General features: G+C 36.0%; 1 protein-coding gene across 1 annotated transcript; it reads right to left on the bottom strand.

The window, feature by feature from the left end:
• Positions 1 to 2,015: 2,015 nt before the first annotated feature.
• LOC113068388 (uncharacterized) lies at positions 2,016 to 10,630 on the bottom strand (the record flags this gene model as incomplete). Its single annotated transcript, XM_026241140.1, is given in 6 exon segments — positions 2,016 to 2,617; positions 2,619 to 4,792; positions 4,794 to 6,697; positions 7,565 to 9,129; positions 10,016 to 10,022; positions 10,594 to 10,630. Coding segments are annotated over 6 exon segments (6,253 nt in total), but the record flags the coding sequence as incomplete, so codon positions are not given.
• Between the last annotated feature and the right edge of the window lie 755 nt (positions 10,631 to 11,385).

Genomic DNA, 11,385 nt, shown 5'->3' on the forward strand with positions numbered 1-11,385 from the left:
ATATAGTAGACTGTTATTTAAAAATGTCAAGAAAATAAATGTATTCAATTTGACCTACCTAAACCTAGAATCTGACGACCCAATATAATAGTCTGGTACCATTCAAATGTCAAGCTATGGCCATGCTATAAAGTCATTGCACTAATGGGTGTGGTTTCGCATAATAGCCAAAACTTGCAGATTCAAGCTTTAAAAAAAGAAAAGAAACAAAAATGAGACCTGGGTTGGCTGACTCAAAAAAAAAAAAAAAAACGTAATCACACAAAATAAATAAGTCAATAAATAAAAACAGTCAAAAGATGGGGGAAAATAAATAACCTACAGCATTATGTTATCGTTTACTGGTAAGAATAGAATAGAAAAATTAACCATTGTTAGGGTTTAACAACAAAAGTCACAAAAATAAAAATTGTGAAATGGACAATAATTCATTGCAGTTTTGGAACATTGGAAGTGCTGGACAGTTTTGATAAATGCCTTTAAGTGCAGACTTATAATTCATAATTAATTAGCTTGGTAAAGTCTGTATATATCTATATCTATAAATATTATTTGCACTTATTAACATGATGTCATTCATCAATTTCAGCAACATGTCCTACTCAAAATCCATTTCTCTGACTATGGATTGTGGGATTGATTGACACAGCACAAAATAAACAAAAATACTGAATAATGATGATAATAATTAATTAATAAAACAAAATATTTACATCTTTGCAAATATACATTAGGAAGTCTGAAAACACATTTGTTGATTATAACTTTATTAACTAATAAAGTTATTAATATGGTTACTTTATAAAACATATTTTATATTAATAATATAAATATAATAAATATTATACATTTATAATATTATAATAATAATTTAAGATAATGAAAATATTATAATAATTTGGTCTAATTCCAGAGATAATACATGCAAATAAACAACAACCTGCCCCTGCAGTGAGAGTAACTCTAGATAGCCTTGAGCCAAATCACATGTCCTCAATGGTGGCAGTGAATCATTCCCAACTTGGAGAACAAGTGATAAAAAAATTGCAAGTTTGGTTAAGTTATACTTGAGAAGTTGTTGAGATGCAAACTTAGAATCATTTAAAAATGAAACCTGTGCCAATCAACCCCTGTGTCAGCCAACCCAGTCTCCAGAACCTCCCGTCCCCAGGGAGCCGCCTCGTCTTATGTCTTGCCTCCCTGCCCACCCCCTTCACACACATATCCTCATACATGACTTTGATTACAACAGTGAAATGAGTATTTCCTGACGAATATTTTGCCAGAAAGTTTGCACAACATTGACACTTATACCTTCCTTATTATGTTCCCTTTTCTATGGTTTGATTTTCAACATCACAACAGTGAAACAAGTATTGCCTCATGAAAACTATAGTACGTTTGCACAACATTGACACTTATACCTTCCATATCTTTCGTATAAACATGGTCTATTAATGTTCCCTTCTCTGTGGTTGGACTTTGAACGTGTTGATTGTATCCATGTTCTTCCATGAATTTCAGAACTGTAGATGAAGTAAAAATGTCTTCGTTAAAGTCTCCCATGATTATTTTCTGTCCCGGATGCTTTTCCATCTCTTCAATAACATGTATTAGCTGCTGTCGAAACATGTCAGTTTTATATGAACTGGGCCTATACAAAAGCGCAGCAGTCAAATTGACATGTGGAACTATAAAGTATAAACATTCTAAGTTCCAGCGCTCAGGAGTGAAAACATTACACTCGACTTTCTCAGAACAATACATTCCAACTCCACCACCTTTCTGATGTTTTAATTGGGTAAAAAGAGCTGTACTGTTGTCATAACACTTAGCTCTTGGGTTGTGCTTGAACACAAATTCTGGTATTTGTGGTTCCTGTGCTTTCTCGTCAGCATTTAGCCATGTTTCTGTCAAACAAATACAGTCAGTGTTCATCAGAACTGTATGCGCAAGAACATCTTGAAAGTGAGCTTTCAGACTTTGTACATTAAGCAGTGCTATTTTGAATGTACCATGGGACTTAGTGGAACTGTCCTTTTCCAACAGAAATTTTGTCATATCTTTCATAGCCAACTCAATTTTGTCATTACAAAATATAGCAGACTCTTTAAAGTCCTCAATGATTAATCCACTAAGAGATCTTACTCGGCTCAAAGCAACATATGCTTGCCCTGCTGTAAAGATTTTCTTAAGTGACACAACTGCTCTGTCTACTGTGAGTCCTTGCACTTTGTGAACTGTACATGCCCAAGCCAATCTGAGAGGAAACTGACGTCTTATACCACCATCGTTTGTGACATGGTCTTCTTGTACTTCAATAACTGTTGAATTTTGGGAAAATCTCTTTCTTGTTTTAGATCTTTGAATTTTACCAACGTTTGCATTATCAAACTCCACATGTATAGCTGATGGGAAATCATCATTATCATTTTGACTTTCACTTACGTGGACAACTGTACCAAACGCTCCATTGACAAGACCGTCAGCAACATCAATATTTTTTTTTAACATAACCCTTGCTCCAATACCCAGCGAAACAGATTTAGACAAACACGAGTTGAAAACTTTAGTATGAAATCCAACTTTACGTTCCATTCGTCCAGTTTTTGACATAATCTTGAGCATGTATACTGATTGCCTCTGGGCAACATTCATGTAGTCTTTCGATGTTATATTTATCAACTTCAGCATTTGTAGCAAATATGTGAATATCATTACACTTCTTCCCTGTTTCACATTTTTTCAACATAGCAATGTCATTAGACAAAAGGGATTCCCCTTTCTTGTGTACTCTCAGTCGATTTAACATTTCAGCAAAACTCGGATCTTGTTGTCTAACAACTTTAGTTAATTCTGCAACTTGAAAGTTATTCTCCCAGAGGTTCACTCCTTTTGTATCAGCATAGAGAGCAGTTCCTTTTACTGGAGGAAGTTGATAGAAATCCCCAACACAAAGAATACTGACTTTTCCAAAGAGAGAGTAGTCACCAGTTTGTTTTATCTGTCGTAGTCTTCCATGAATGTATGACAAAAGACGATGGTCAACCATAGACACTTCATCAATAATCAAAATATGCAACGAACCCAATTTTGTACGTAATGAGTTTATTTTATTATCGCTAAGAGGTTGATATGGCAGTCTGACATTTGCACCAATTGCGAAATTATTATGAACAGTTCCGCCTCCGATTCCAAAGCTGGCAACACCCGTCGATGCGGTCAAAAGTACAGTAATATCATCAGGATTCTCAGAAAGCTGAGACAACAGTCTAGTAGATTCATATTGTATTGCTTTAATTAGATGACTTTTTCCTGTGCCTGCTCCACCAGTAAGAAATAATCGAAATGGTTCAGGATTTTGTCCAAGTACTTTCTGTAGACACCACTTCTGCACTTTGTAGAACACAGCAGATTGTTCCTCGTTTAACGACCTTAGTAAATGCAACGCCTCATCTCTAGGCATTGTAGTGTGATTCGTTTCAATGGTGCACACAGTTTGAGGGTTTGCTGTAAGATCTGGAATAAGTTCTTGACTGTCATCTTCATCAAGCAGTAGTTTGTCCTTCATCAGGTCTATGCATTCATCACGCTGTTTCTCAGTTTCAGGACATATCTCAGCCCAGGCATCTTCTAAATCAAGATTTTGCTCCAAAAGCTGTTTAGCTTCATCTATTTTGTCACTTTCCTTTTCAAATAATGCTCTGTTGCCATCAACATCTGATTTCACTTGTTTCAGTTCACAACCAATTTTTATGACACCGCTGTTGTAAAACTCTTCATAAGTGTTATACTTGCTAGGCTTCAGATCAGACTCATCATAATGTGGTAAGAAAAGCTGCAACAATGAATGATAATATTTTTCTGGATCTTTTGTGGGAGAAAACCTAGGATATCTCACTACTGCAGGTTCAGTTCTTGTCCTCCGTTTTACATGGCCGTTGTTGTTATTCAGTTTAATTATTTCATTTTCTGCTGTTTTGTTTTGTGAGGAAACCTCTGATTTTGCCAGAACTCTGTACTCAGAACAAAAACTGGCGAGACATAGATTTTCTAGTGGTTCTTTCTCTGGTCTGTTCTTATATCTGTCAGTGATACTTGTCATCCAAAAATTGCTTTCATCATCACACTGGTCATTTTCCACTTTATTTTGAAGCACATGCAAAGGCAAACTCATCTTTACAGGATTTTGTCCTATTGGAATAAACTGTACTTTGCGGGAACATTCCTTCAAATGCATGCCTGTCAGCCTGTACACCGCCTCTTGAGCAGAAATTTCTCTGTTGTGCAGATACATGCTTCCCAACTGTTTTAATGATGCTTTAGCTTCAAGATTTCCATTCATTGCTTCATTTTGTGCACGCTGAAGCAGAAGTCCCATTTCTTGTTCTGCTTTTGTGATATAACTAAGTATATAGACCACTACAGAAAAGGCATCTGTGACATACTGAATGTCCATATTTCCTTGCCAAGCACGCAGCAAATCTCTGTTGTATTGATTTACCCAAACATCTTTTGGGTTTCTTTTCAAGACAATGCTTTTCTTTTTGGAACATTCATTGTATGCTTTTTCAAACATAGTTTGATTAATCCCAATAGATGAAAAAAAGGCATCAACAGAATCAAAATTCACATCAGAATTTAAAGCAGCTTTGACTTTCTTTATAATTTCACTGGCTGTGGTATCTTCACCCTTGCCTTTCGAGTCATCTGCATTTCTTTCTCTTGTAATGAAGGTCCGACTAGATGGCGGTCTTGGAAAATTAAATCTACAAACTGTATTTTTCTTCCGGGCATGTTTTTGAATGTCTTGTACTGTGCTTCTGAACACTGTTCACTGTCTCATAAAGTACAGTGTCATTTTCTGGTGGTGTCTCACAAGTGATGTAGGTGTCAATAAAATCAGCAACCACTGCATCATTATCTGCATCATGATCATTGAGCTTCGGAGCATCTTCCACCCAAAACAGACAGTGAACATGAGGAGAACCACGTTGTTGGAATTCAACACGATAAAAGTAGTCTTTTATCTTGCCAATAGGCTTGGCTGGTGACATTATGACATCTTTTAGAAAACAATGCCATCTGTGATCAAACATCCTTGCAGCAGTGACAGGATTTCGTCTTATGAGTCCACATTTTTCGGACCAGTCGAGCTCATCAACATTTATTTGTTTACCCTCTTGTTTAATGATGGTGTTGAGCATTTCAGGCCATCTCATATCAGCAGAACTGAAAGATGCAAAAAATGTCGGTATGCCTAGTTGTCTAATAAGAGCAAACAGATCTTTTTGAGTAGACATCCAATAGGGAGGCGTCCCTCTTACTGGTCTTAAGAACTTATATCCTTCATCATTATTGAGTATTCTTTGCAAAGAGTCTGAGTTTGTTAGCATATCTGGTGTGATCTTTAGACAGTTTTTCTCTGAACCTTTCCTCAGTGCAATTGAGACATTTGATATAATTTGATCAACTTCTGATATATATTGTGCATAAAAAAGAAAGTCTGTGCTCTGTGCAAAACGTCCATCTGCATTTAGTATTCTTGCTTTTAAGTATCGTGTCAATGTGATTTTTTCCTGTCTTTCATCGTGAAATGTCGGACCACCAGTAGGGTAGAGAACAGGGAAACACTTTGCCTCATTGGATTTATCAGACAGCAGCCTAATAGGACTGTTACCTTCAGCTGGAGCTACGTTTAGTACATCTTGAAAATGTTGATCAATTATTTCTGAACCAATGTCAACAGGTTGCAGTGATGTGTCTGACAAAAGACCACTTTGTTCTTTAATATATGTTATATCTTCCTCTGGATCAACTGCAGCTTCTTCCTCATCCTTATTTTTATCTGTTAAATCTTGTTTCTCCATTTCAAAATCATCAGCCTCATTCTCTACTTCATCGTCTGCATTTAAAGAGTTTACCCACTGCTCATTAAACTCCACATCATTATACCACTTATTATGTCTCACCAAATAAGACAGCGCATGTCTGACACGATCAGTGCTGACACATTTATATTCATAGTGGCCCTTATACGTTAATTTTCGTTTCAGTTTTATTCTTATCATGTGGTCATCACATTCATTACGTGGAAGAATATTTGAGACATCTGCGATATTAACAGGGACCGAGACAACCGGGCCGTGGCAGCCTTTCTGATTTCCACGAGGAAGACAAAGAAGCTTCATAAAAGGAATATTGCGTGCGATAAGATGTTCCTCCAATGAGTTTAGACCTTTTAGCTCTTTGGGAATGTCCACCAAATGCATGTTGTTTGCGGCACTCTCTTCAGGCAATTTTCCACCAAGAATTTTACGATGGCATGTGTAGCAAATCCACAATTTACGAGCTTCATTACCTGATAAATGGCATCTATTCTCACATTCATTATTGCATGTGTGTAAATACTTTTCTGTGATGCATCTTTCAGCCAAATCTGTGATTTGTTGACCTCTGATTTTATAGCAATCTCTTTTACATTCAATAACCTGTTTTCTAAACAACAAACGATGACATACAGAGCAAACAAATTCTGGACCTGTACTGACTTCTTGATGGAACTGATTAATAGTGAAATCGATATCTTTCTGTCTTTCCCTCTGTTTTGCAGAAATTTCAGATCTTTTTTGTATGACACTCATTCGAAAGTTTGCATTGCCGTGGTATTTGGTTTTAGAGTATTCACGTACACTTGCTTTAAAGGTGTTTTTTTTTTATATTTATTCTTTGAATATTCACATACATTTGCTTTAAAGGTTGGGTTTTTGCGATATTTATTCTTTGATTTTTCACGTTTTGACTGCTGTACATTAGTATTTTTCTTATATTTATCTCGAAGATTATCAAGTTTTTTCTGCTTAAAATCACTATCTTCACAGTATTTCTTTCTAATGTTCTCATTCTTTTTCTGCCGGTAATCACTGTCTTTGCGGTATTTCTTTCTAATGTTCTCATTCTTTTTCTGCCTGTAATCGCTGTCTTCACAGTATTTTTTTCTAATGTTCTCAATCTTTTTATTCCTGTAATGACTGTCTTCACAGTATTTTGATCTTAAGCTGCCTATTTTTTTCTGTCTGAAGTCGGAGTCGGTGTGGTATCGGTCTCGTTGTCTTTTACTCTTAGAATAGTGTGCAGTGTCATCTAATTTTCTTTTTCGCAAATTGCGACTTTTGCTCTGATCATCCACTTCAGTATTACATGCTTCTGCACAGACATTTTCTTGATTTTTATGTTTAACACACGTAACAACTTCATAGTGATTTCCATTGCAGTGCTTCAAATAGATTGCGTTATCTGTAAATAACTGTTCGGTAGGTATGTGTGTATTCCATCTGTCATCATTAAAGGTCATTATATTTATTTTTAAAAGGTCAGCTGCACAAAATATTTCAACATGACTGCCCCACGTTCCAGAAAAATACATTTTAGACCGAGTCACATAATCTTTCACTGATCTGTATACTGTTAGCTTCCAGATGTTTGACAACTGCGCGTCTAATTGTCAGGTGTTTCTCTTGGTTTCCGCAAACAGCTTCGGCTATTGACCTAAACAAGCAATTACCATCTCCTTTAATACACTTTGTTTTGCACGGTACTCCTAAAGAAGAAGAATGTGTATCTAGAACACCAACGCTTTCATTAGTCAGTCGTAAACGTGCACACAGAGCGTCCTTATCTGCTTTATTTAATGGTTTGAAACTGAATTCAGCATTCACAGTATCTCCGATGATGATGACATCATCCAATGATAAATTCGCTTCCTGATCTGCAGAGTTTAAACTCAACTCGGTATTCACTGGGTCTGCAATAATGACATCATTCAACGTGCTAACATTTGCAAGTTTTGACTCAGTTTGCACTCGTCTCTTTTTCTTACTTGAATCCAAGTATGTCTGATCCAGTTTGTGCGCACTTGCTTGCTTGTCTCCACGTCTGCGTTTACCGTGGTCTTTGATACACTTACTGTGCTCCGCTGTGCTTGTAGCTAAATCATGCGCGACACCTACTTTCTCTTTTTGTTTACCATGTTCTCGCACACACTCGCGATCCTCCACTGTGCTTCTGGGTGAAACATGACTGGCACTGGCTTCCTGATCAGACTCAAAACTTGTCTCAATAGTTGTGGTCTTACCAATTACCGTTGCTTTCACAGACGTCACTTCAAAATCTGTTCCCTGGGCATTCAGTGACATGGCAAGATTAGTAACATGATTAAACAACATGTATATGTCATCACAATAGACTACAATGCTTCTTCCATTACCTTCAGGCATACCTTTACGGTTACGCGAATGGGGATCGACTACAGCAAATGTTGACCCTGCCTTTATCACTGCACAGATGTACTCTTTAATGTTTAACAAACATGCACCACACTGAAGCAGAGCCCTCTGTAGAGCTTCTTCTATAGTCATGGACACATCTCGCAATGATTCATCATAAAAATCAACACCAAAAACACCTGAGAAAGATTCTCCATGCTTTATTAAAAATGTTGTGTTATCAAGTGTGTGTAGTCGTGGCAGTTCTGCAACAGAAATATGACCCAGCCCTGTTCGATCGTTGATCTGCCCCTGCAGTCGCATTGATGTGTACAGCTCATCTCCATGGAACAGCACAGCATTCAGGTCCTCTGTTGTCCACGTCAGCACATCCTTCAGCACACTCACCATGACTGCTGTGATACTGTTCACTGCACACTGATGGTTTCTGTTCCAGCCAAACCGAGCATCACCCTGATGGAAGGAACCACGTACGACTTTCTGAGGGAAATAATCAGAGTTGGTCACAAGTGAAGCTCTAGTAACATCACTCCAGCGTTTCTTAGAAGTTTTCTCAGAGGAATTTTCACAAGTTTTGGGAGCCTTACGGCAGTAATTTGGACAAGTATTTGCATCAGAGGAATTTTCACAAGTTTTCTCAGAGGAATTTTCACAAGTTTTCTCAGAGGAATTTTCACAAGTTTTCTCAGGGGAATTTTCACAAGTATTTGCATCAGAGTTTTCAGTAGGTGCCTTTTTTGGTAGAGGACAGATATCCTCTACCAAGTCTATGAAGGAGCGTGTGACGCTCAGCATTCCTCTTCTTGGCTGCCTGGGAGCGACGGAAACCCTTTCCACGTGGCATCTGCAATGACATAAAAACACAACAGAGAATATTATTATATTATTACACACCATTACTCTGTGTGTTGCATTGATGGCTACTATGAGACATATTGCAATAAGCTAAATTGATATTAAAATATCACATTAAAAACTGTGAAATGTGCTAAATTACGTGCAATTAATTTTGTAAATGCGATGCATGTTGGAGAACATATTGTTACTACAAGTAAACCTATTTCTGTTTATGCTATTTTAACCAGTTGGCAATACAGTCTCTGAAGCATGACACAAACCTATTACTCACCAAAAAAAAACAAAAAACAAAACCTGACACTTTCGTCAGGTAAACATGTCTAAACACTTGCTCATATATCTAATACAACACATAGGCTTAATTTCACAGAGAAGCCTTACAGTTTGCATTAACTGAAGTAAGGCCTAATCTAATTTTTATGTAGCTCACCAGATATTACGGTCTAAACTGCTTTCACTTAAAACCACTCGCACACAAATTTTACTGTAGTACCAACTTAGCCCTTATCTTTGAAACAAAGCATAGCATAAAATATCTGACATGTTTCTATGCATTCTACACCAGAGAAATCAAGGTATGACATGATTAACACACAATACAATAACACTGGTTAAAATGCTGATTTATATGGATTTAAATATTCTGGGAAACATTTGGAATCATGTATGTTAAAATCTACTGGTTTAGGATATTTTAATCTAATAATGTTACATTTGTTTTTATTAATTTTTATATTTAACAATGAGAGATAAATAAATACAAAATAAACAAATTTTAACACACAAAATTCCATCCTACAAAACATACATTTCAACTTTGTGACAAGTTGCATTGACACTAAACAGTACACCGCATGTCAGATTTCACTTACCTCAGCACTGCTCCATTCATTCCCCATTTCACATAAAAGACAACAAACATAAATTAGTCAATACTGCTGCATTCCATCATAAATTGCAATCCATTATGTTACTTTTCACACATTGCAATATGTTAGACTGATATCAGATTATCATATTAACATATAACATTAGATTAAAAGCTGTGATTTCTGTTGCTAAATGACATTAAATTAATTTTTCAAACATTGTATGGTAAAGAAAATGTATTACAGTTACTACAAACAAACCTATTTCTGAATATGCTATGTTAGCCACTTGATATTGTAGTGTTATGTCTGAAGCATTGCACAAACATGTTATGCACAATAAATCACGATAACTAGACAGTAAGACTAACCATGTTAAACTAACAATCATTTGTTTTCTGTCAATAAATGTATCTAAATAGTTGTCTACCTGTATAATATATAGTTGTTTTTTTAGAAAGCTTACATTTTACCTTAATTGAACTAAAGCCTAACTTTTAAAATTTACTACACTACTGTGCAAATCTTTTAGTCATATTATATGAGACATTTCAACTCAATCTGACCAATATTGTACGTACTTAGTCTGTTGCATGTATAATTTAACTTACCTCAGAACTGCTCCATTCGTTCCCCATTTCACATAAAAAGACAACAAACATAAATTAGCCAACAGTGCTACATTCCATTAAATCATTTAATTAAATACATCTCATATTCCCTTAACCAATCTAATTTAACTTCTATAATCTTTAGCATTTATTTTATCAAGCACATTCATAGTCATTGTCCAAAATCAGCCTCGTTTAATTAACAGGGACATTGTAACATATATCTGTGACATATTGTTTGAATAAACAAATACAGAATTACAAATAATATTATAAACCTTGCCGTAATGCAATACAAATTAATTGTACTTAAATTAAAATGCAGCATTGCAACAACCGCGATTACTTTATACTTTACAAACATCAAAAGTATCACCCGCAATGTGATAAATACATACAAATTTGCACGTATTACAAATAGCTAAATCTCACCAGTCCTCTATTGGTGTACAGCAGTGAAAACGAACCGTCCGGAAACAACTGACTAAACTGAACTGACTGTTCCTATTCTCTATTAGTAAACACGATGACGTTTTTCTGGCGGCGGAAAGATTCCTCTGACCGCTTCTCTAACGCTAGCTATAATTACAGATGATTAACGTTATATTAATCGTCAGTTTGTTGTTTACACACATGCACATAGACATTTCATGCACGTCATAGTCGTGAGATGTATAAAAAAAATAGATGCATAACACAAACCATAATTCATAACAAAAACAATACTTTATTTATGCAAACGCGAGCAGTTTTGACGATAAT

This window comes from Carassius auratus, chromosome 4 (assembly GCF_003368295.1).
Source record: "Carassius auratus strain Wakin chromosome 4, ASM336829v1, whole genome shotgun sequence".
Lineage (NCBI taxonomy): Eukaryota > Metazoa > Chordata > Actinopteri > Cypriniformes > Cyprinidae > Carassius > Carassius auratus.